Genomic DNA, 26,959 nt, shown 5'->3' on the forward strand with positions numbered 1-26,959 from the left:
TTCTAATATACTTTATGTTTGGCTTATTCATTATAGTTATTATTTATGTTGTGTTACCCCAACAGAATGTAAGTACTATGGTGGCAAAGATTTTTGTCTGTTTTCTTCACTGAGGTAACATGAGTACATAACACAGGACCTAGGACATGGTAAGTGCTCAAAAAATATTTATTAAATGAATGAATGAATGAAGTTAAAGGTTTATTAATTGGGTGATATCTAGATAAAGTGTGGCATATTTATATAATGGCACACTATACAACAAATAGAAGAAATGAACTAGATTTAGATGTATGACATGAGATCACAAAAACATACTGCTGTGTGAAAAAAGAAAATTGCAGAAAGGTTCTACAATACGGCACCACTTGTATCATTTTTTTTTTAAACCACACAATTAAAAATATTATATTTACTCATGGGATTACACATGAAAACAAGTGTGAAAAATTGGCTGGATTGATATAGGTCAAGTCCAAGATTTGGTTGCCTGGGGATAGAGAAAAGGGATGTAGGGAGGAGGGGTGAAAGGAGTAGGCAAGGAAAGAATTAAAGGGTCCTTCAATTTTATTTGTTTAATATAGGAAGTCAAGCAAATATGACAAAATGTCAACAATATTCATCCTTGGTGTTGGGAACATGAATGTCTGTTATATTAGCCCCTGTGTTTTGCTGAATTTAAACTTTTTTCAGAAACATTTAATTAGCAAGGCGAGTACAGGATAGCATGATTTCAAAAAAATACAGCTGCTAGGTATCAATCAAAGCCATTCAAGCAATTAGCTGATTCAGTAAATCTTAGATCAAATGTCTAAGTGTCCCTTAGGATTTTACTACTTCCTATATAAATGTTATCTTCCCAGGAATCAGGTACTATAAGTTTTGGTTAGGACACCTGGTAGACTATTCAGACTCACAAATTCCCATTTATCGTTTCCTCTTGGAAACTAGCAATTTCATGCTGAGTTATTTTTATTAGACTCTTATCATCCTCATCACAAATCCCCTTAACAGGAACCTTGTTTGGAGATCAATTTAAATTAAAAGAACTCTGTTATCAATGATAAACTCTCACTCACTCTCTTCAACTGGTCTGCCTCCTGTCAGTATTTATGTTTGCCAATGAATATCTATCTGTACACATTTGGATTCTTCTATGCTTTTTTCTTAGTCCAATATTTCCAAAGCTAAATAAGTAGCTTCTATAAGCCTGCTCCAGACTTAAAAGTCACCTCCGTCTAAGTCCTATTGCTTAGTGTGTATATGTGTGTGTATGTGTATACATATGTACCTCTTTACCTATAGCAGTATATTAGTCAGCTTTTTCGAGGCTATGCTGGGTAACAACCCTAAATAAGCGGCCCACAGCAATGGTTTCTTTCTCATTCACATCACATATTAGTAGCCATAGGCTGGCTTTTCCTCTGCTTTACATACCTTCTCATTCCAGGACCCAAACTGAAGGAGTTAGAAGGAAGGAAGAGCAAGAGAGTTAGAACAAACATGGAATGGCTTGTAAAGATTCTGCTTGGGCATGGTGTATAACATGCTTCCTCACTTTCCATTGGCTAAAGCAAGTCACGTGGAAGAGCCCAACATGAGTGGAGTAGGAACAGATGCTTCTCCTACCGAAGGCACTGTCAGTCATGTGGCAATGGATGAGGACATATAATCCTCATACATATGCGTTACCAAACTGTTGCTCACAGGCCAAATCTGACCTGTGGATTGTTTTTATTCAGCCCATGGGTTAAGAATGGTTTTTACATTTTTAAAGGGTAGTCAAATATAAAAAAAGAGAAGGAGAAGAAGGAGAAGAGAATAGAAAAAGAATAGGAGGAGGAGGAGAGGTGGTGGTGAAGAAGGTGGTGACAGCACATGTGGCCTGCAAAGCCTAAACTATTTACTATCTATGCTCTTGCAGAAAAAGTTTGCTGATCATTGTTCTTACAGGAAATGAACATGAATAATTAGGAATGATAACAATCTACCATAAACACCCCCCACCCCCCACCCCCCAGCAATTCCTACCTTGAGGAAGAATAAGAGCGCTATCCTGTACAGGACATGATGACAGACAGTTTATTGTTGTTCTTATAAAATTTATCTCTTGAGTAAATTTTGTTTTGTTTTGTTTTGTTTTGTTTTGCAGTATGCGGGCCTCTCACCATTGTGGCCTCTCCCGTTGTGGAGCACAGGCTCCGGATGCACAGGCTCAGCGGCCATGGCTCACGGGCCCAGCCGCTCCGCTGCATGTGGGATCTTCCCGGACCGGGGCACGAACCCGTATCCCCTGCATCGGCAGGCGGATTCTCAACCACTGCGCCACCAGGGAAGACCCTTGAGTAAATTTTATGTTAAATTTTCATGTGGGTATATATGATAGCTCCCAAAACTTAGGTCCTAAAAAACAATGAAGATTTTGGGGACTACATTAAATTAAATACTTTTGTTCATCAAAGGACATAATCAACAAAGTGAAAAGGCAACCTGTGAAGTGGGAGAAAATAAAGAACTAACTACCACAACTCAACAACAACAACAACAACAAAAACAACCTGATTAAAAATGGGCAAAGGACTTGAAGAGTCATTTCTCCAAGGAAGTTATACAAATGGTCAACAAGCATATGAAAAGATGCTCAACATCGCTAGTCATTAGGGAAATGCAAATTAAAACTATAAAATGAGATATTGCCTCATATCCATTAGGAAGGCTACTATTACAAAACCCCCACAAAACCCAAGAAAACCCCTACACACAAAAAAGAAAATAACAACTGTTGATGAGGATGGAGAAATTGGAACCATTGTGCACTGCTGGTCAGAACATAAAATGGTCCAACTGCTATGGAAAACAGTATGGTGATTCCTAAAAAAGTTAAAAATAGAATTACCATGTGATCCAGCAATATCACTTCTGGGTTTATACACAAAAGAAACAACAAGAATTCACTGTATAGCACAGGGAACTATATTCAATATCTTGTAACAAACTATAATGGAAAAGAACTAATATAATTGAATCACTTTGCTGTACACCTGAAACTAACACAATAGTGTAAATCAACTATACTTTGATTAAAAAAAAAAATCCAAAGCAGGATCTTAAAGAGCTATTTGTATACTCATGTTCACAACAGCATTATTAAACATAGCCAAAAGGGGGAAGCAATCCAAATACCCATTGACAGATGAATGAATGGATAAACAAAATATGATATATACACACAATGGAATATTATTCAGCTTTAAAAAGGAAGGCAATTAAGACACATGCTATAGCATAGATGAACGTTGAGGACAATATGTTAGGTGAAATGAGCCCAGTCACAAAAAAAGACAAATACTGTATGACTTTACTTATATGAATTATCTAGAACAGTCAGACTCATAGAGACAGAAAGCAGAAGGGTGGTTGCCAGGGTCTGGAGGTTGGGGGGAGGGGAGGAAATCGCTGTTTAATGGGTACAGAATTTCAGTTTTGCAAGATGAAACAGTTCTGGAGATTGGTTGCACAGTAACATGAATACATTTAACACTACTGAATTGTACACTTAAAAAATGGTTAAGATGGTACATTTTATATTCATGTATTTTACCTCAGTTCTTAAAAAAAGTCTGTGTAAAGAAAAAATATAAACATATATCTAAGGTTGGGAAAAAGTAGTTAATTTTATGTTATGTGAATTTCACCCCAAATTATTTTAAAAATTCAAGTGGAGGGGCTGGTTAGAGGTAAAAAGGAAAGATCTGGTTTCAGATATGTTGAAATTGAGATTTTGGAAGGATATCCAGAGAGAGAAGTCTAAAAGATTGCTAGAAACACAAGAAACTAGAAGGAAAGGTCAGGGATAGAGACAAGATTTGAGAGAAAATGGCTGAAAGTTATAGAAGTATATGAGACTTCAAGAGGGCAGAAAAAAATATATATATGGAATAGATCTATGTATCTATGTATCTATCTGTTTATCTACCTATCTATCTACCTACCTACCTACCTACCTACCTCAGGACAGAATTCTGGAGATTAAAAGGAATGAGCAGTTAATATCAATGAATCAGAGTAGTAAAGAAGTATTAGAAGAAAAGACTAAGCACAGGTAAATTAGAGGTCACATTGTGCTTCATTAAAAAAAAAAACAAAAAAACACAACCCTGGGTTGTGTTCTTTATCCTGTAGTATATAACAAATAAGTACAAAATATGTTTGTAAAAGATGTCTCTCCCTACATGTATTTGTTGTTGTTTTGATTTGGATAAATAATGTTTAAACAAGGAAAAACATGAATTAAAAAATCATCTAAGAACAAACAAAAATGATGAAAGTCTTAAATCATAAGATGATTTTCATATTCTTATTTAAAACTCTTTTTACCTCTTGACTAAAATTCCCTAAAATTCTTGGCAGTAAAGATCCCTTCAGTCTAATTCAAAGCACTATCCCCGGCAAAGCTGCTCTCTTTATTTAAAAAATTAATTTATTAATTTATTTTTATTTTTGGCTGCGTTGGGTCTTCGTTGCTGTGCACAGGCTTTCTTTAGTTGCAGTGAGCGGGGGCTACTCTTCATTGTGGTGCGCGGGCTTCTCATTGCAGTGGCTTCTCTTGCTGTGGAGCATGGGTTCTAGGCGCATAGGTTTCAGTAGTTATGGCACATGGGCTCAGTAGTTGTGGCGCACGGGCTTAGTTGCTCTGTGGCATGTGGGATCTTCCCGGACCAGGACTCAAGCCCATGTCCCCTGCATTGGCAGGCAGATTTTTAACCACTGTGCCACCAAGGAAGTCCCAGGGCTACTCTCTTTTAATACTTTCCTTGGAGTGGGGTCAACAGTTGCAACACTTGGTTTCATGGGGCTTTTTGCTGGTTTTATGAGAAGTTTAGGGAACATTACAACAGCAAACAAAATAATTAGTTTACTGACTAAACTTGTGAGCAGGTTTTTTCTTGGTTTCATTGTGAACGGGTGACTCAAAGCTCAGATGAAATTTTTATGCCATATTTATTTTGCCTTTGTCATTTTAAATGTTTGAATGACAACTATATTGAACTATCTACCTGTAGTGTTCTCACACAGTTCTGTGGGTTCTTCTTTTCTTTTGACTTATATATCCTAAGTGCCTACTCATTAAAAAAATTTTTTTTAATACTAAATCAACTTTAGTGAGGCATAATGTACAAACAATAAGATGGACCCATTTTAGCTGCTCAGTCCAAGGAGTTCTGACAAATCTATACATGTGTAACCATCACATCAGTCAAGATATAGAACAGTTCAATGTCCCCCAAAAGTTCCCTCACACAGCTTTGCAGTTAATTCCTCACCCTTCCCTCATCCCTGCTTCTGGAAACCACTGATCTGTTTTTTGTTATTATGGATTAGTTCTGCCTGTTCTAGAATATCATATAAATGTTAGTATATAATATGAATTCTTCTGTTCTTGGCTTCTTTCAGCATAATGTTCCTGCTATTCCTTCATGTTGTTACAGACTCCTTTTCACTGTTTAATAATATTCCATTGATTGAATATTCTACAATTATTTATTCATTCATTGATGGACGTTTGGGTTGTTTTTAGTTTGGAACTATTGTGAGCAAAAACACTACGAACATTTACGTACAAGTCATTTTGCAGACAATGTTTGCATTTTTCTTTGGTAAATACCTAGGCGTGAAATTGCCATGTCACTTGGTAAGTATATGTTTAATTTTATAAGAAATTGTCATTTTATACTCTTAACAGCAATGTATGAGTTCATGTTGCTCCACATCCTTACCAAAACTTAGCACTATCAGTATTTTTAATTTTTGTCATTTGAGTGGGTAAAATGGTTTTTAGAAAAAGAGTCATGTATTTAGAAATTAAAACACATATTTCTAAATAAATCACAGATCAAACAAGAAATAATAGAAATTAGAAATCATTTACAAATGAGTTATAGTGAAAATACTACATATCACAACTTTGTAGATGCTGATAAAACTACTTAGAAGGAAATAAGTATTTATAATTATATTATAAAAGAAGAATGGCTAAAAATTAATGAGGTCCACTTAAGAAGTTAGAAAAATAACAACAAAGTAATTTCAAAGAAAACAGAAGCAAGAGAGGAAACAATGAAACTAATGAAATAGAAAAGAAAGATATGATAGAGAGGCTCACAAAACCAAAAATGCAAATTAAAACGAGATAGCATATTCTATCCTTTATAATGGCAGAAATAAAATGTCTAATTATACCAACTATTGCCATAGACCAAAAGGAACTCTTCACTTGTTGGGAATGTAAACTGGAATACCAATTTGGAGAGCAATCTAGCAATATCCACTAACGCTGATGATATATATACATGTCATATATCCTCATGATTCCACTCTTATGTACGTACACCTAGAAAAGCCTTTCAGATGTACACAAAAAGCATATAGAAATATGCCCACTGTAGTATTATTTGCAGTAACAAAAAAGTTGGAAAAAATCTAAATATCCTTTGCCAGGAAAATAGATAAATAAATTGTGATAGAGCCAGACAATGGAATATTGTAGAGCAGTCAAAATGAATAAATCTCGAACACATAACTAATGTTGCACACAAAAATATAGATGCAGGAAGATATGTGCAGCATGATGCTATTTACATAAAGTTTTTTTTTTTTTTTTGCGGTACGCGGGCCTCTCACTGTTGTGGCCTCTCCTGCTGCGGAGCACAGGCTCCGGACGCGCAGGCTCAGCGGCCATGGCTCACGGGCCCAGCCGCTCTGCGGCATGCGGGATCCTCCCGGACCGGGGCACGAACTCGTGTCCCCTGCATCGGCAGGCGGACTCTCAACCACTGCGCCACCAGGGAAGCCCTACATAAAGTTTTAAAACATACAAAATAAATGATATGGATTGTTATGGTCAAATTATATGCAATACAAATATAAACACGTACATGGGAATGATGAGTATTAAATTCAGTATAGTGGTTACCTCTGGGGAGGCAGGAAACAGAATGGGATTAGAGAGAGCTAAACAGAAAGTTTCAACTGTACTTGTAATGTTTGATAGACACATATACACTACTGACACTATGCATAAAACAACTAATGAGAACCTACTGTATAGCACAGGGAACTGTACTCAGTGCTCTGTGGTGACCTAAATGGGAAGGAAATCCAAAAAAATGGGGATATACATATACGTATATAGCTGATTCACTTTGCTATACAGTAGAAACTAACACAACATCGTAAAGCAAGTGTACTCCAATAAAAATTAATTTAAAAAATCCCCAGAAACTACATGCAGCAAGTATGCCAAAAGGTTAGCATTTCAAAAAGCAGCCATTCGCCTTCATACTTTTCTGAATGTCCGAAATATTTCTTAAAAAGTCCTGAAAAACCTCTGATAACAAATGCCTGTGAAAATATTTTGTTATTGAGTATAAAGAGAGGCACTGTCAATAATTTGATCTCCACCTTCCAAATCCACTATACCCTTAAACAAATCAAGGAGCCTGGGGTGGGAACAGTATGTGTGTGGTGATGTAGGGTGAGAGAGAAAGTTAACATCTGCCAGGAATTATACATCATATTATTTAAATATCCCTATTATAGACATTAAAAAGGGGGTTCAGAGAGCTTCAGTAACTTGCCCAGTATGTCACTACAAGAAGAGATCACAGTGAGATTCAAACTGTACCTGGCTTCAAAGCCCATACTCTTTCCACTACCGCCCTGATAGTAAAAAATAACTCTTCTTGGAGGTGTCATTAAGATATGACTGGGCTTCCCTGGTGGCACAGTGGTTGAGAGTCCGCCTGCCGATGCAGGGGACACGGGTTCGTGCCCCGGTCCGGGAAGATCCCACATGCCGCGGAGCGGCTGGGCCTGTGAGCCATGGCCGCTGAGCCTGCGCGTCCGGAGCCTGTGCTCCACAACGGGAGAGGCCACAACAGTGAGAGGCCCGCGTACCGCAAAAAAAAAAAAAAAAAAAGATATGACCTAACCCTGTAGTCCAGGATGCAAGCAGCACAAATACTACAGCTTCTCATCAAGTCACACGAGTATAGATCTAGGCAAGGAAGTGGTACTAGTGGAAACTTTTTAGAGAAGGAAATAACATGAGGAGTTTGAGTTATATAATAGTTTTCCTAACTTCTCTTTATTATTTATGCCATGGGCCATTTAGAACTTTAGTCTCTCCCTGGAAACTTTGGAACTGACACCAATTTTACAAATAGATTCCTCAAGACCATTAGCCTATATAGAGGTTTGTTTGCTTCCTTCCTATTACGAGTTGAATGTACACCTGTTGTTGGTTGCCTAACAACTTGAGAGTTTAACAAATACAAATATGTACTCAAATATGCTTCCAAAATTACTAGGATAAGTGAAAACACAAAAGATTCTCTGTCCTAGTTTAGGCTTTGGCTTTTTACCTCTAAGATAAGGGACAATGAATGGGTCAGGTACAACTTTTGTTTGTATTCAGTGAGCCAAGATTCATGTAGTCAGTTCCTTTGGCCCTTATTCAGAAACTGGTTCCTCCATAGCCCCCTTTTCCTTTATTATTATTATTGATTTTAGTTTCCTGGGAAACAAAACCTACCTCTAATTAGAGAACGAGGCCACATTCCAAAGCTGCAGATTCCATTCTTCTCCCTCCACTCTTCCCTGGACTGTTTTGGACCCTCTGTAACATGATGTCTGAGGGTCGAAACTGTCCTTTTCTCCCAGCCTTGGCAGAAAGCCAGTGCCTAAAGCTATGAACTCCAGCTTTTATCTTCCATCTGCAGGGTGATTCAATTCCAAGCAAAGTAACAACTAAAGATGTGGAAACATGCACCTCAGAGGCAGCTGTGGGAATCAGATTGGATCTGCACTCAGGCCTGCTAGAAATAAGAGACCACTGACTTTGGCATTGGCATGGAAACCTCTGCCAAGCACACACATAGGCAGGCGGCCCCTCTCCCTCTCCCTCCCACTCGCTCTCTCTCACTCACACGCACACTCGCACGCGCGCACACACACACACACACACACACACACACACACACACACCTTTCAGAGGAGAGGCTCTGTAAAATTCCCCACATATGGCAAACATATTGTAGGGGAAGCACCATGACTAGAGGCCGGTGGGAAAGAAAGAAAAAGAAAATAATGAGAAAAATCTTCAATAAGTCTAAATCGTTCCAGTCAGACTGCTGAGAAAGAATGCAAAGGACAGGAGATAAAAATTATTGGTAAAATCAGCATTATAACATAGGTAAACTCTTTCCCTATTACAAATAATTACTAGAACTTACTCTGGTGTCCAACAATGGCACCTGGGGAACTAGTCTTTATATTTATCTGTAAGTACTTTGCTTAACACAATGGATATACATGAAAAGAGCCCTTACATAAAATAAAAGACATTTTTCTGTAACTCACAATTTCAAAAATTCTTCATTTTACTTGGAAATAATTGTCTGTGAGGAGATGCAGTTATAACTAATTTTAACTGGTATTGGCTCCCAACACTTTAATTCTAATTATTTTCTAAATTCCTATCATATTCAATGATCAACTAAATGCTTAAATGTACTGCAAAATTCCCAATATAAAGAAACTAACAAAAAATACCTTGTTAAAATTACACAAATAATCTCTAATTTGTTTTATAAGTTAAGAATTGATTTATCAAATTTTCTCAAAATAAAACCAGAAGAGGGGCTTCCCTGGTGGCGCAGTGGTTAGGAATCTGCCTGCCAATGCAGGGGACATAGGTTCGAGCCCTGGTCCGGGAAGATCCCACATGCCGCGGAGCAGCTAAGCCCACGCACATAGAGCCCGTGCTCCGCAACAAGAGAAGCCACTGCAATGAGAAGCCCGCGCACCACAACAAAGAGTAGCCCCTGCTCGCCGCAACTAAAGAAAGCCCACGCGCAGCAATGAAGACCCAACGCAGGCAAAAATAAATAAATAAAATAAATAAATTTATAAAAACAAACTCACAAAAAACCCAGAAGAAAATACTCTAACTTCTGCTTTAAAGAATTATTGGTAAAAGTTAATCAGATCATTTGAACACAAAATAACCTGTGATAAAAACTGGTGGAGTGGGGGCTTCCCTGGTGGCGCAGTGGTTGAGAATCCGCCTGCCAATGCAGGAGACACGGGTTCGTGCCCTGGTCCGGGAAGATCCCACATGCCGCGGAGCGGCTGGGCCCGTGAGCCATGGCCGCTAGGCCTGCGCGTCCGGAGCCTGTGCTCCGCAGCGGGAGAGGCCACAACAGTGAGAGGCCCACATACCGCAAAAAAAAAAAAAAAAAAAAAACTGGTGGAGTGGAAGAAACACTGACCTGATGTTCTCAGGGGCCTCATGCTTGAAGGACTTTCTAGAAACTGAGTTTAAATTTTTACCTTGAGGGTAGGAGAGGGTGCTAATGTATTTTAAGTAGAAAGATGACCATGGCTACAATGCGGGGAAAGGACCATCGATTTGTGAGACTGAAGCAGGAGTGAGAGGGTAATTTAGTAGTCCAGGGTCTTCAGGTCAGCTCTGGCTCTGCACTGCCCCTCTGCCATCAGCTCCTGAGGCAAAGGCATGGTGGGAGACAGAAAAATGTTCTCTCCCCATGAGTACAGATCTTCCTCAACTTACAATGGGGTTACATCTTGATAAGCACATGGTTAAGCTGAAAATATTCTAAGCTGAAAATGCATATAATACACCTAACCTACCAAACATTATAGCTTCACCGTGCTCAGAACACTTACATTAGCCCTATAGTTGGGCAAAATCATCCAGCACAAAGCCTATATTATAATAAAGTGTTGAATATCTCATGTAATTTATTGAATACTGTACTGAAAGTGAAAAACAGAATGGTTGTAAGTGTCTCAGTTGTTTACCTTTGGGATCTCGCGGCTGACCTGGAGCTGCAGCTCCCTGCTGCTGCCCAGTACCACAAGAGAATATCATACTACATATTGCCAGCCTGGAAAAAGATCAACATCCAAAATTCAAAGTACAGTTTCTACTGAATGCATATTGCTTTCAAACCATCATAAGTTGAACCACTGTAAGTCAGAAACTGTCTATATAGTTTCCAAAAGTAGTTCTTAGGAAGAAAAAGGAGTCCTGGATTTGCCACCTACAAGCTGTTATGACCTCAGGTAGCTAATTAAGAAGATATTATTAAGCATTTACTAAGTACCAGGCACCTCTCAGAGATTTTCTAATTACTTAATCTCTTTATACCTTAATTTATTCATCTGTGAAAAAACAGTAATGCCTAACTCATGCACTGTTTTGAAGATTAAAAGAGAGGTCATATACTTGAAACGGCTGGTAAATCTTACACATTTAAAGATGCTCTGTTTTCTTTTCAGTCCTCCTCTACTGAAAACTCCACAGGTTGATAAAGACAGTTGTTAATTAATTGACTTTTGGATAGCAAGACATAAAATACAAACACCAAGATGATTTTCACCTACTAGAACATGGCAAATATGGGGCCAGATCTTTAAAATAATAATTGTTTCAAGGCGACTAGCTTAGTTAATTGCACTTCTACTTGAGAATGGTCCTAAGAAGCAAAAGCCAATACATGCCTTCACAGTTTCAAGATAAAGCATCAGGAAGAACGTCCCATCATCCTCCATGAACGGCTTGAAGCTTTACAGCATTCTAGAGGAACTGATATCTAGGCACTCCTTTCTAGGCACTCCGTAAGCATAGTTTCTAGTCAAACTATTATAAATGGTGATAAGCAACTATGTAGGATGGCAGTTTATAGCCATTAAACATCAGCTAACACAGATTAATGAAAAGAGGAAGCACAAAAAATTAAGGTTTATTTTTATGTCCAAAAGAGCTAATTTTATAGCAAATAAAAGAAAACCTGATTAACATATCAAAGGCATGAAAAAAGTGGGGGCATACAAATGAACTTATCTACAAAACAGAGACAGACTCACAGACACAGAGAACAGACTTGTGGTTGCCAAGGGGGAAGGGGAGTGGGAGAGGGATGGAGTGAGAGTTTGGGGTTTGCAGATGCAAACTAGTATATATAGAATGGATAAACAACAAGGTGCTACTGTACAGCACAGGGAACCATATTCAATATTTATGTAATAAACCATAATGGAAAAGAATATAAAAAAAGAATGAGGCTTCCCTGGTGGCGCAGTGGTTGAGAGTCTGCCTGCCAATGCAGGGGATGCAGGTTCGTGCCCCAGTCCAGGAAGATCCCACGTGCCGTGGAGCGGCTGGGCCCGTGAGTCATGGCCACTGAGCCTACGCATCAGGTGCCTGTGCTCCGCAACGGGAGAGGCCACAACAGTGAGAGACTGAGAGGCCCACGTACCGCAAAAAAAAAAAAAAAAAAAAAAAAAAAAAAAAAAAAAAAAGAATGTATATATATATATATATATATATATATATATATATAAAAATAACTGAATCACTTTGCTGTACAGCAGAAATTAACACAACACTGTAAATCAACTACACTTCAATTAAAAAAATAAATACCACATCAGGAAAAAAAAAAGAGTGGGAGCATAAAAACCAAAGTTAAAATTTTTTTTTTAAGTGCAGAAGGATTAACTTTACAGGAAATAAAACTTGATCAACAAATCAAAAGGCATGAAAAAAAAAGAGACTTTAAGATCCATAATCAAATGTGATGCATAGACCTTGGTTGGATCATCATTCCAACAAGACAACATTTTGGAAGACATTTTGGGAGAATCAGCATAATTTGAACATGGACTGGGTATTAGATGATAATATGGAATTATCATTAACTTATTAGGTGTGATGACAGTATTGTGGTTATGTAAGAAAATTTCCTTAGTTTATAGAGAGGCATGCTGAAATATTTAGGGCATGAAATGTCATGATGTGTGGTAACTGCTATAAAATATTTCAACAAAGAAAACAACATTGGCGAGACAAATCACAGAATGTTAATAAATGATGGGGGTAGAATATACTCTTCTCTCTACTCTTCTGCATATATTTAAAGTTTTCTTTATTAAATATTTTAAAAAGGAAAGAAAATCTGATAAAATATCCAGTCCATCCAATGAGTTGTAACAAGGTTGAAGAAGGAAATGGCCCAGACCAAGCATGTCTTGACGACAGAAAGACACCTGAGGAAGTCTTTAATACTGTGTTTATGGGACAAGTTGTGGAATGTGGGCTGATGAGTACTTCCTTCAAATTTTACTGGCAAACTATAGAAATTCCCCCAAGGGAGCTGAAGTCAGGGATGGTAGGAGGGGGAACTAGGAGCCAATTTAGAGGCACTGAGGAAACAGGAAACACCAGTTGCCTCCACTCTCTGACCTAGACCTACATAATGAGCTCACTAGTTTGGGAACCAGTGAGCTCATTATGTAACATAAAAAAACCAAAGGGAAGGTGAATTTTTTTATCCCTCACTGATGAGAACGTTCTTAAAAAGTCTCCCATATTGTGGGTTACTCTTTCAATTGCTATTTTGAACAACAATGTACCATGTGGAAGAAGATACCTCAATTACTGCGAATTTTATACATTTATGGAGGTCACTGCCAAAAATCCTTTACAAAGGAGAACATTTTTAGAATATGGTGATCATTTCTGGGGCTATGGGCTCAAAGTGCCAGTACTGGATGTGATTGTAAATAAGCCTTTAATTTTAAAGGTCACTTTAAAAAGCAACTGACAAGTGGTTACTTTATGGAGATTAGACATTTTCACCTACAAGAAGTATGGAAATAAGTACCGAGAATACAATTTTTAAAAAGAATATCACATAAGGGTCAAAAGAGAGCTTGTATCAAAAACAGCTAAGATGGTATGCTTTGGAAAATGCATTAGGTGACTCCAAAACTGGCTCTAATGATGACCAGCATTATAATGTCAGAGGTGGATGTGAAGAGTTTAGATAAACATTGTTTCATGAAATATGAGAGGCACCTGCCTTTCAGAGAGAAGGTAGGAGTGCTTCTGAGGTCGGACAACCAAGAGGGTGAGAGATCTAGGGTAAGCTAGTTTGAAGAAGGTAAGACCTATGGGACAAGAACCTGGAGGGTAAGGATGGTGCACAATTAATGTCTCCAAGTTTGGAAGAGCAGTCATGTGGAAGACAGAGTTGATTTATTATGTATTTTTAGCGAGAAGTTAAATGAGTGGCTAGAAGTTACAGGGAGGTGGGTGTTTGCTCAATATAAGCAAGTACTTGATAACAATTACATCTGTCCAAGATTGAATCTGAAAAGTCATACATAAGGAAAGGCTTCCTGACCAACTGTAAAAAAGGAAATTGAGGTAAATTGCCTGCATGGTCATTTTAATGATTAGATTCTATTATTCTATCACATTATCTCTAAGCTGGTAACAAGTTTAAGTTGATAACTGCATTTATTTTTTGAAGATACTCTTTTCATTGATTACATATTTTTAAATGGTTGCTCTGTGTGAATCATTACATTAAGTTGTGTGGGTGATTAAATATATACAAAAATAATGATTGTCAGAAGTTTATGATCAAGAAAGGAGTTGTACACTTGTATAACACGTTCCACACATGCATACATGTTAACATGTGCCAAAACATGTATAACATACCATTCCTTGGCTGGGGCTTTGTCACCAGGTTAAAGCAGACATGTAATAAGGACATGATCCAGTTAAAATTTTCACCTTCTTTGCTAGGGAGTCTCTTAAGTGCCTTGTCTCTAGTCCAGGTTATCTGTCCAAGAGTAAACTGATTCATCCATAGTAAAGATATAAGTCAAATATTTTGGCTTTGTTCTAAAGCTTTTCTTGGCTTGGACTCAAGACACTGGACATATCTTCCAATTTCCCAGCTAGTTCTCTCAAATCTTCTCAAAAGTTATTATACGAAGAATGAACAATGGGAATTATCCAATAGACCTTCCAAATGCAATACCCAATAAAGCAACATTGGAGTTACGTAAAACCATCAGTCGCTAAATTCTATCCCTCATCACCAGGAGACTAGTCAACAGCATGAATTCATCTGTTTAAATGCAACCCAGTAAAGAAAAACAATTCCAGGGTTAGAAGTACTAATGGGATATAACTCTTTGGTTTATGAAGCATTATAAACTTACCTAGTACAGTGGAGGAAAAGTTGAAAATACTATTGCATTATAATAATACTCAATGATATGAATATAGGGAAAACATGAAAATGAAACAGTTGCATTTGATGAATTCACACTTGAAGGGTCAAAAAAAAAATCAAAAACAGGAGCTATATAAACCATTCGATTTTTTCCTCAATCTGAAAATAAATGTTTTCTCGGTTCTAATCTGAGAAGCTGACCTGAGATTGCTGGAAAAGGATGCTCTTCTCTGGGTTTATGCCGCAGGCGAGAAGAGCAGCCGTCATGTCCAAGGTGCTCTGCCGGAGGACGGCTGGGTCTTGGGGGACAGTGATGGAATGTAGGTCAACGATGCTGTACAGTACGGAGTCATGCTCGTCCTGTAATCTCACCCAGCTCTCAATGGCTCCCAGGTAATTGCCAAGGTGGGGGATTCCTGTAGGCTGAATGCCAGAAAATATTCGCTTCACGGAATCTTTCTGGAACAAAGGAAAACAAACAAAATTGCTTTTGAAGCAGAATCCATGAATCCTATGCCCATGTTTGATGGCTACGCAATTTTTTTTAACTGCAATCTGACAGTCATCATCCTTAAATGCATGTATTTTGTAAAGCACTATGTTAGGTGCTATTAGGAGACAGAAATGATAATAAAAAAATCTTTTTTTGCACTCAAAAGCTTACAAACACAAAGGCACGTTAAGAAAAGGTCTGTATCTCCAATCTAACTGGAGATAGAGTTTATGCTTATGAAAATAAAAGTAACAGTACAGTACGACAACACAATTGTGACTGGTTTGGAAAGGTAAATAGTGGGGTACAGGCAAGAGTTCCCAAGAGGAAAAGATGACTGTGGTTCTGGTGGTCAGTTACAGAGACTTCAGACATGGAATCAAATTTCACTGGAGATTAAAGGGGCTCCAGGGGTTTTTCACGTGACTTCATTCATTTTGCAGTTAAGGCAATGAAGGCCTTAGCATTAGGGCTAAAGGTTACTCTTACTTAATTCAGTTTTCTTTAAAAATAAAAGAATTTGAAAAAGAATAGATACATGTATATGTATAACTGAATCACTATGCTGTTTACCTGAAACTAACACAACATTGTTAATCAACTGTACTCCAATATAAAGTAAAAAAATAAAAATAATTGCTGATATTATAATTTAATGTGCAGGATCTGGGCTAAAAATTAGGAAACCTATACTCTATTTCTGATATTGCTTCTTGATAAAGTTATTTAACTTTTTCACGCTTCAGTATCCATTTACTTTTGATAAAATCATAGTTGTCTTTTTTATTTCTTCAAATGAAGTTTTTAATTCTGCATAATTTTTTAAATTATAAAATCATTTTTGACATGGTCATGCTATCCCATTGGTCTATACTGTCTATTATTGAAGTTATAATAGGAAATGAGAAGAAAAAAATGTGCCTCTGTATTTGTAAGCTTTTGAGTGCAACAAATTTTTAAAAAATATCTTCTGTCCTTAATACAGATAAATGATAAAATACATCGTTATCATTTTTAACAATAATAAAAAATTACTAATAACAACCATAATTTACTGGACAACTACTATGTTTCAGGCATTTATGCCCAGTGCTTTATATGCATTAATATATTTATTCCTTATAATATATAATATGGTAGGCATATGATTACCTCTAATTTACAGATGAGAAAACTGAGGCTCACAAATATCAATAGATTGCCTATGGCCACACAACTAATAGGTGGAACTGAAATTTCAAGTCAGGTATTACTGACTTCAAAGCTCATATATGCTCCTTCCACTAGCTACCATGTTTTGCTTAACCACCATCTATTAAGACTTCATTACATTCATTGCATTATTTTGCAACGTTTCTGTTGCAAAAAAAAAGGTTATGGGGGAAAAAAAAGAATATTCTCTACATGTATATTTTTGTATTAAGTGCCAAGTCTCTCTAGTGTACGTAGCTAGGAGGTGAACTGCTGAATCATAAGGTATGCATATGTACCTTCAATTGTACTACAGCATGCTAACCTATTCCTAAGTATCAGAACGTAACAATTTGCAGTTTCTACCACCAATTTCTATTGTTCCACATCCTCATCAACACTTTGCCAGTAGTTCTATTTTTAGCTAACTGATGATATAGGGTAGAATCTCATTATGGTTTAATTGCGTTTCTCTGATTATTAGAGAAGTTGAGAACTCATGGTTTTGGGTATTTTTATTTCCTCTTCTGTGGAGAGGCTATTCAAGTTGTTTTGCCTATTTTTCTCAGCTTGGATTATCTTTTCATTGATTTAAGAATTTTTGTATATTCTGGATCCTAATATTTTGTCAGTTACATGTGTGGCCAATATATTCTCTCATTATGTGGCTGTTTGCCTTTATATTATCTTTTGATGAAGAGATGTTCTTCAAATATATAATTTTTGACCAGATTTTTATGTCATAGAAGAAATCTTTTAATATCCTGAGTTCATGAAGATATGTGTGTGTATATACATACATACATATATAAAGCATATGTATGTGTATGCTTTAAAGTTTTATATTTCACATTTAAGTCTGTATCCATTTGGAGTTTTTTGCATATGGTGTGAGGTAGACATCTACTTTATTTTCTCTCCTTTTTTTCCCCCATATGGATACCTGATTGTTCCATCACCATTTATTGAAAAGATCCTTTCCCCACTGCTCTCTGGAACGCCACTTCAGCATAAACCAAGTATCTCTATATGTCTGAGTCTGTATCTGGTCTTTCTATTCTGTCTCATTGGTCCATGGTCTATTTGTCTATGTCTGTACCAGTACCGCAGCTGCCTTTTTAATAAGTCTTGGGACCTGGTGGAGCAAGTCTTTCTACCTTCTTCTTCTTCTTCAAGAGTATCTAACCCACCCTTGGTCCTTTATACTTCTCAATACATTTTAGAGTCATCTTGCCAAGTTCCAAGAGAAAAAAAAAAGCAACCTGTTGGGGTTTTTGATTGGGATTACACTGAGTCCATAGATGGTTCTGGGGAGAACCAACATCTTTATAATACTGGGTTCTCTCATCTAGAAAACCATATAGTTTATGAGGATCTAATGTAAAACACGGTGACTATAGTGGATAACACTGCATTGTATAATTGAAATTTGCTAAGAGAGTAGAACTCAAATGCTCTCTCACACACACAAAGACAAATATGCGAGGTGTTGGTTGTATTAATAATTAACTAGGTGGGGGGGATCTTTTCACAATGTATATCAAATCACCATGGTATAAGTATACTTTAAATATCTTACAAGTTATTTGTCGATTATACATCAATAAAGCTGATTTTTTTTAAAAAAAGAATGTAACATTAAAAAAAGTTTTTATCTTTATATCTAATATTAGTCCTAAGAGCTAATCTACTTTAGATGTGTGAGTACCAAGACTACTTATATTTTGCCCTTCCCTTTTCCCAAGAATTTCAAATCCTACAGTCTATTTTCCTATATCTGCTTATTTTCCTCTCTATTCCTGAGATAACAGCCCTAAAATAGAATGCTACATCATAGTTCCATGATCTAGAATTGTACTTGATATAAGCACTCAGGAGATCTAAGAGGTTTGTGGCTCTGAGAATATGAAAAATACCTTTTAAGTAACTGAGAACAAATATAATATTACCACTTTAAAACATACACATATACATATACACACATGAGGCTGTCAAATGACTAACTCCCCAAATCATAATTTAGAGACATTACTTTAAAAATAGTTTGTAGCTGAGAACTGAGGCTGAGGGAGAGAGAGAGAGAGAGACAGAGAAAGAAAGGGAGAGAGAAGAGTTAGCATAGAATAAGTACATATCAGTGAGGCTTCCTTCAGTACCTTAGGACCTTAACCAGCCCTGGGTTCCTGATATGGGAATAAGCAAAGGAGCTTTCAGTGAGGTAAAAAATGATTAATGGGCTTTAGGGACTGATTGATGAAGAGAGAAAGCAAAGCAGAAAAACAAGCTCTGAACTTAATAAATGAAGAGGAAAAAAAATGCCATCCAGAAATGCTTGACCTAGGATGAAAGGGGACTGTTTATGGTCATATAAAGGATTATAAGGACCAGGAATATCAAGCTGAAAAATAAATATGAGTATTTTCACACAAATTCCTCCATGTCCAAACTAAGGAATTATTCCCTGAGAGAAATGGAGAAACTAATTCTTGGGAAAACTAGAAAAGCACTAGAGGACAGACTATGAGAAAAAAGAATTGTGACCAGTGGGAATGAACTAGACATGATCTAATACATCTTTTTCATTCTCTAGTTTCTGTGATTCTATATATCCAGGCAGAGGGAATGATGTTATCAAGAAGTAAGAGCAACAAGAAATGTTTTGTTCAATTTTCAAGGAGCTATTAAAAAAATACAGGATCTAAATGAGAACTGGATTCCTGGTCTTAAAAATATACAGAGAGGGCTTCCCTGGTGGCGCAGTGGTTGAGAATCCGCCTGCCGATGCAGGAGACACGGGTTCGTGCCCTGGTCCGGGAAGATCCCACATGCTGCGGAGCAACTAAGCCCGTGAGCCATGGCCGCTGGGCCTGCGCGCCCGGAGCCTGTGCACCGCAACGGGAGAGGCCACAACAGTGAGAGGCCCGCATACCGCAAAAAAAAAAAAAAAAAAAAAAAAAAAAAAAAAAAAAAAAAAAAAAAAAAAAAAAAAAAAAAAAAAAAAAAATATACAGAGAGTGTCTTGCACTTCTGCGGTGAGTTTATGTTCCCGTCTGTTCCCCCTGCAAGAGTCAGCAGGCAGCCTGACAGCATGGCAGGGGAGATATGCCTGGTACCATGAAATCATGGGGCTGGAATGCGGAGTTTGGGTGGTGGGAGGATGGGGGTTCTGTGTTCAAAAGCACTAGAGTTGGAAAAGAATGAAAATGAAAGGAGCATGGGCTTCCCAGTGGACAGGAGGCAAACCACAAAGAAAACAGCTTCAAGACTAGCCCACAGGCATTCGCTCATGGGGAAGTCTAGAGCATCAACCTTCAATCCCATCGCAATGCACAGAGAATAAAAAAAGGCGCATCTTACAAAATAAGTCTTCATTTTTATTTCAGGTGTATTTCCTTAACAAATGCCACTTCCAATCAATACATGCATTGGCTCAATTTGTAACAGAATCAGCATTACCAATGGGCAGCTTCAGCCCTGGGATTTGATATATTCCAGAAGACAGAGTGGGAGTTTGAATCAAAGAGAGAACAAACTTATCAATCTGACAGATGTAGCTAAAAGCATTCCTGTCATAAGGTACTGAGCATATCCCAAGTTCATAATTATCATAATTTCAATTATTGCACCCCAAAGCAATTAAAAAATTCCAAGCTGCTAATCATGGCAAAAGATATTTTTTGTGATTAACTAAAGAGAGCTTCTGATTTTAATCCCAAGTGAATAAAATACATCAAAAGAAGGCTGCCTACTAGCTTTGAAACACTTTCAACTTTGGTATGGTGGTGGGAACCAAAGACTTCAACTAAAGATTTCAAGATTCTTATTACAAAGTCCTGCTTGCTCCAGCTGTAGCATCAATTGTGCATTCATCACACCTGTTTTAACTATAGTCAACGGCAGACCAAAAACTTGGCTGAGCAAGCACTATGTCTAATTGGTTCCATGAAAGGCGTGTTATCATGGATTGCGATAAAAAAGGAATCAACAACATTATCAACTAATTTGGTTGAAAACTTCTTTTTGTAAGTCTATTTATTCTTCTAAATAAAAAATACAGCTTAAGAAGCTCTCTGTTGGTGCTTCTCAATTCTATCATGTATGTCACCCTACTATTTCAATCCTTGGCCCCTCGCATATGTCTTCAACACTTTCTTGAAAATGTCTATACCACCAATTAGTGATATAAGAGCTGAAACATAGGAGACCCGGCATAGAAAAATAGCACTTGGGTCCTGGCTGGGAGGATCCAGGTGCTTCTCTGAAGCTTTCTTTGGCCACAGCTCAGCATTGTTCTGCCACAGTCAGCTCTTTCTTCCAGAAAGTACAGAGGGCTCTGGGTCTGGTGAGAAAATGCTGACTCAGCACCAAGGAAAAAAAAAAACCTGGGTTCATTTCTGCTTAGAAATGAAACCAGATGCTCAGACCTAGGAATCAACATAGTAAATATTAATTCAATGTAAGAGAAAGCAGGTCTTATGTCACCCTCAAACAAGAAGCAATATGTTGGCCAACAATTAAAACTGCAGGAAAAAATTATTTTTAAAAAGAAAAAAAGAGAAAGGAGTGACTAATCCACTAGACTGTGAGTTCCATAAAGGCATAGATGAGAAGTACTTAGCAACATATTATTAGGTCAGTGAAATAGTCTGAAAGGAATAAACTTGGTTTTTTAAAAAAGTTTTTTACAGACTTATTTAAGCCACTTCCAGATTTTAAGAGCTGTGCATCTATTTTCCCTCAGTGCACTGAGCTATCCTTCTGTCACGCAGTAGAATGCTTTTGCAGATGGATTTTCATTCTTGTGCTGAACTTTAGCTATCAGAAACATTCCCTGGCACTTGCATGGACCTCAACGGATGTGCAGGATGTAGGAATTACTGGCCTTACTTTCCAGGGAAGGACACTGCAAGGTTAAGTAACCCTCACAAGATCACAGGCAGGCGGTTAGATTTGGAACCCAGCTCTCTGCCCTGGACGCCGAGCTCTGTCCCCTTCCTGTGCACAGGGCTGCATCCAGTTTAGAACTTCTTGACTTCATGGTTGGTCTGGCCTTTAAGTATCCTCACTCCCACCCGCACCTCCCCTCCACACACACGCTCTCAGAAAGGGAAGGTGTGCCACAGAGTCATTTCCTGAAAGGCCCAGGCACACAGCTGGTGGCACACCTGGGACCAGAATCCAGACCTCCAGAGCTCTGCTCACCAGACCACATGATGCTTTTGCATATTTATCACGTTCTTTTCTTCTGCAGCTGTTTCTTTTGTACCTCAGCATCTCTTTGGGCTTATTTTCTTCAGGCCTTTTTTTTCTGTTTTCTTTCTTACTTGTCAAATAGCACCTCAGTGAATGTCTCCCCATCACACAGAGATGATGAAATATAAAATCTGGGGACTTTGCCTCCTAGGAAAGATTGCATTGTCACCTCAGGGCAGCTAAGTTATGTTTAAGTGCAAAACTTATATGTAGGTACAGAATAAACTGGCAAGTCCTTTTAGTTTTAATTGGAAAAGTGACTAAAACTAGATTAATATATTATCTAAACACAACATAAATAATTATAATATGATGTGTAGTGAGAAACACTTTTAATTTCTAATGACAGCACTGCTTCCTAAACCAAAACAGCCAGGGTCAAATTCTTGACATAAACATCTTAACCACCACTACATAATTTATTTTTATATTGGATGGAACAGTAAATACAGGCAAGAGATCAAGAAGTACTAAAATTTTTAAAGTATAAAGAATGATCTGAAATGCTTACGAAAATATTAGTTTTTCCTCATAAGAAAATCTGAACATTGATCTTAAAGTGTTAGAGAGATCATGCTGGAAAGATATGATTTTATCATTGCCTTTTGTGGCCAAATAAAGGTATATCCTACCCATTATCTTTGGTCACAGATCCATGCCTGTCTGGTGGTCCCATCTTCAGCTGAGAAGATGTAGCTAAAAGCTGAGAACATTTATCCTTTTACAGCCGCTGAGAGATTTGGCTCTCCACACCTAAGTCCTCAGACTGTTACTAAATGTGTAGTTTTAAGATGTCTCTTTTTTAGTTACATGCCCATTTTCAAATGTAGTATTATTACCAGACATGTCTAATATGTAGAAGAGCCCAAAGAAATACTTGGTGTATGGATAACAGGAGAGTCAGTGAGGGAGCCCCAGTAGGCAGCCCCCTGCGGGCTTGTCCGCCCTCACCCCTGCCAGCCTCTGAGGGGCTTCCTGGAGCACAGGTTTGAAAACAACTTGATTCAGGACATTTGAAAAATATTAATAGTTTGTTGAAAAAAAAATGTTCTTCCTCAGGGTAGTGGGAAATATACAGAAGAAAGTTCGCAAAAAAAAAGTCTGAGACATAAATGCACATACCACACACACAGACTTAGCTCTATGCATTAAGTCTTCTAATTTCTTCCTCTGGGTTAGGGTTCAAAGTTTATGTGGCAGTTAATCCCCTTCCCAGTTTTCCTCCATCATCGTCCACGAGAAGCTGACCTAGTTACTTGCCATTCTTGTATCGCTCATTCCCCTCTGCACTCAGACCGTTCCCTCATCCTGGATGTCCTTCGCCCCCTTCTCTGCCTGGAGAACTCCCCGTGGTCTTCAAGGCCTAACAATCTCTCCTTGATTCTAAACCTCTTAAACATACCTTCTCCCTACCAAACACACACACACACACACACACACACACACACACACACACGCACACACACGCGCGCAAATACACACACACACACACGCACACACACATACTGAGTCAGTCTCTCTCTCCAAGCAGAACAGCTCCCTCCTCTTTCACTGGTTCTTCATTATTGCACATATCACACGGGTAACTTGGTAAATATTTTCTTATTTGCTTAGTAAATATTTTCCCACCTAGAATATGAGCTCTCTAGGGCTGGGGCTGTCTTTTTCATCTCTATATCCCCAGTATATAGCAGTGTCAGGTACATTGTGAGGATCTAATAAATGTTAGTGGAATAAATGACAAATCTCCCACCCCTACTCCCCACTTTGGCTCCATGTAAAGGGCGAAATAACTATACACAAAATGAACCAGATGTTCCAGTTATAGGCAGTTCCTAAACAAGTTATGTTCTAAGAGCTCATTTGAAAATTGGTTTTCTGAAACTCAGACACTCAATTCTTTAAATGGCGGTTGCAGTCCTGGAAGGCCGCCCATCGAAGCCTCATTGAACCCACAGTATTTCTGAAGAATGGTTTTAACAGCACCATTTCAGCTGCACCTAAACACCATTCATAAAATTGTTTCTGTGGGAAAGTGAAATCCAAGTTCTATTTTGGGACACTAGAGAATTACTTACCCTGTGGTGGCTCTGATTTTAAAGCAGAAAGTAGGAAGAGCATCTTGTATTTGCATACAGACTTTTAAAATTAGATGTATGATAATCTGGAGGTGGGGCAACATGTGGGCACTTCCTTCAGCATGATTAGCATTCCTAGCACTGAATTGTGTGTATATGGACTGTCCTGGAGGCGGTTGCCCCGGCCGCCATTGTTGGCAAGAAAGGTGCAGGAGGAAGGTGGAAGGAAGGCATTGGAGCAGGGGTTCCCACAGTGTGTCTCCGTACCTGCAACATCACCCGAACAAAGACCTTGTTGGGAATGCAGATTCCTGGGCCCCAACCCAGACCTACTGACTCAGAAATTCTATGGGTGGACTTATCCCAGGAAAAGAAATGACAAGAGTTTTGCAATCTGTCCTTTGACAATCCTTCCAGGGAATTCTGATGCCTGCTCCAGTTTGAGACGGGCTTTGGGTCACCAATATCTAGTCTTTTTTTTTTTTTTTTTTTCGGTACGCGGGCCTCTCACTGTTGTGGCCTCTCCCATTGCGGAGCACAGGCTCCGGACGCGCAGGCTCAGCGGCCATGGCTCACGGGCCCAGCCGCTCCGCGGCACGTAGGATCTTCCCGGACCGGGGCACGAACCCATATGCCCTGCATCGGCAGGCGGACTCTCAACCACTGCGCCACCAGGGAAGCCCTATCTAGTCTTAAAGTTCACTTCAACTATATAAAATGAGGTACAGATGAAAACACTATGAATAAAAAATAGAAGATACCTTCTAAGCCACCAGTTCTCAGTCTTATCTGCACAGCGATCACCTGGGAGCTTTAAAAAATACCGATGCCTGGGTCCCATCCTCAGAGATTCTAATTTAATCAGTTTGGGATATGGCGTGAGCATCAGGATATTTTGTGTGTCCAGGATTGAAAAACCACTGTTCCAAGCCAACTACTACATAATTATTCTCCAAAACTGCCAATCTGACTGGAAACATGGGAACATACACACACACACAAATAGACTGTAAAAATTTGAAAAGTTCACTTGCTTATAATTTACATTTTAAGGTAATAAAATCCCTGAGCATTTATGTAGTAATGCATGGTCAGAGGCCCCTTTGGCTTCAGGCAGTTCTAGTATCACATGAAGGTCAGTAATTATGGTCAACAGCTTATGAAGATGTGGCCAGAGTGTCTACATTGGTGACAAAAGACACCTGCGACAAGTAAGCACACCATCTTCCACCGTTAGGTAAATTGACTTTACAATGCCCAGTTCCATAAATCCTTATGGCTCAGGGATTTAAGAAGCATGGGTAGCCCAGACAGCACTAAGAAAATGATCCCACTAAGAAGGTTTTGACATCAGAATTGTCATGGATAAAATACAAAATTTTCTCTGAATAGGATGCTCTTTTCTACCCATCTCCCTGTGTGGCAAACTCTCTAACTCGCTCCAATCCCTACAGAGAGTCTGAATTCAACACTCAAGCATCTGTAGGCAGGTCTCATGGTCAGCTCAGCTGCCTGAGGAAACCCTGGACTAACAACTGGTGGCCTTGGGTAAGCACAGCCGAGATGCCAGAAATTTTTATACCCAGCAAATGAAATAACTCCATGACCTCTCAAGTGTTCTGAACCTTTGAGAGAGAGACAGTGTGAATTTCTTACAAGGTACTAATACTACCTTGTAGAGAAAAAGATTCTAAAGTTATTTTCCAGGCATAAAGATATTTCACCAAAAAAAGTCTTGTTGACTATCCTGACCACTACTAGGAGAAAGAAGTCTCATTTTCCAGTGACCCATGGCTCCCTTTCTCATCATCCAACCTGTAGACTGACACAACCCCCAGGGTTGTTTCAACTGAAGCATTTGCTTCTGTTCAGACCCTTCTGTCAGCTCATATTGTTAAGTCAACTTTAGAATAAGTTAGAAAAATGACAAAGTCAAGCGGTAAAATATGACTGTGAAAACTTGTCTGGTTATTTACCATGGTTAAGCAGCAGGATTTAGCACCAGGTTGCCTGGGTTGAAGTCCTGGCTCTATGACTTATATGTTCTTGAGCATCTACAAAATGGAGATAATAATATACCAGTCTCACAGGGTAGATGGGGGGTACTGTGATGAGTTTATTCGTGTAAAGTGCTTAGTGCCTGGCATGTAGTAAGTTCTCCATAAGTTATCTGATCATTTATGGAGGTCAAAATTTTAAGTGCTTAAATATTGTGACCCAACCATCCAATATACAGAAATCTGTCCTACAGAAATAATCATACTAGAAATGTAAGGACACCTGACATTCCCCATATGACTCTTTAATAACAAAAGAACTACAAGCAACTAAATGTCCATTAGTAGGGAACATATAAAATAAATAGTAATTTTATTTTTTATATGATGGAATACCATGCAGCAGATAAGAAGACTGTAACTACTGAGAGCAGAGTGGAGGTGAAGAGTCCCAACTCTGGAGTCAGAGCACCAAGTCCAATACCAGCTCTGCACGTGCTAGCTGTGTTTCCTTGTGCAAGTCACAGAACCTCCTTATCTGTAAAATGGGTATAATAATAGCACCCTCCTCAAGGCCTGAGAACAACGCTTAGCCCACAGTGGTTCTATATAAACATTTGTTAAACAGATGACTGTTGACAAGGAAGAAGAATACACATTTAACTTAACAGTGATTACCCCAAGGAATGGGAATACACAATGACTACCTTTTCGACACGTTTGTACTATTTAACTTTTTTTTAAGGGCACGACCATTTTTTGCAGCCAAACTTAAAAAATATGCCTTGTTTTACTGCATATGACTTGATGATAATTAATTGAAACATA

At 38.3% G+C, this 26,959-nt stretch overlaps 1 protein-coding gene across 4 annotated transcripts in view; it reads right to left on the reverse strand.

The window, feature by feature from the left end:
* Positions 1–26,959, reverse strand: part of WARS2 (tryptophanyl tRNA synthetase 2, mitochondrial) — an 88,336-nt gene that overhangs the window by 31,413 nt on the left and 29,964 nt on the right. For 3 of the 4 annotated variants that reach the window (XM_059054508.2, XM_067034141.1, XM_067034132.1), the window contains one exon: positions 15,321–15,578. In XM_059054508.2, the coding sequence (XP_058910491.1) occupies positions 15,321–15,578 (258 nt within the window). The remainder of the gene's footprint in view (positions 1–15,320; positions 15,579–26,959) is intronic. The other variant, XM_067034147.1, reaches the window with a different exon arrangement.

The sequence above is a fragment of the Kogia breviceps genome, chromosome 1 (genome assembly GCF_026419965.1).
Source record: "Kogia breviceps isolate mKogBre1 chromosome 1, mKogBre1 haplotype 1, whole genome shotgun sequence".
Classification (NCBI taxonomy): domain Eukaryota; kingdom Metazoa; phylum Chordata; class Mammalia; order Artiodactyla; family Physeteridae; genus Kogia; species Kogia breviceps.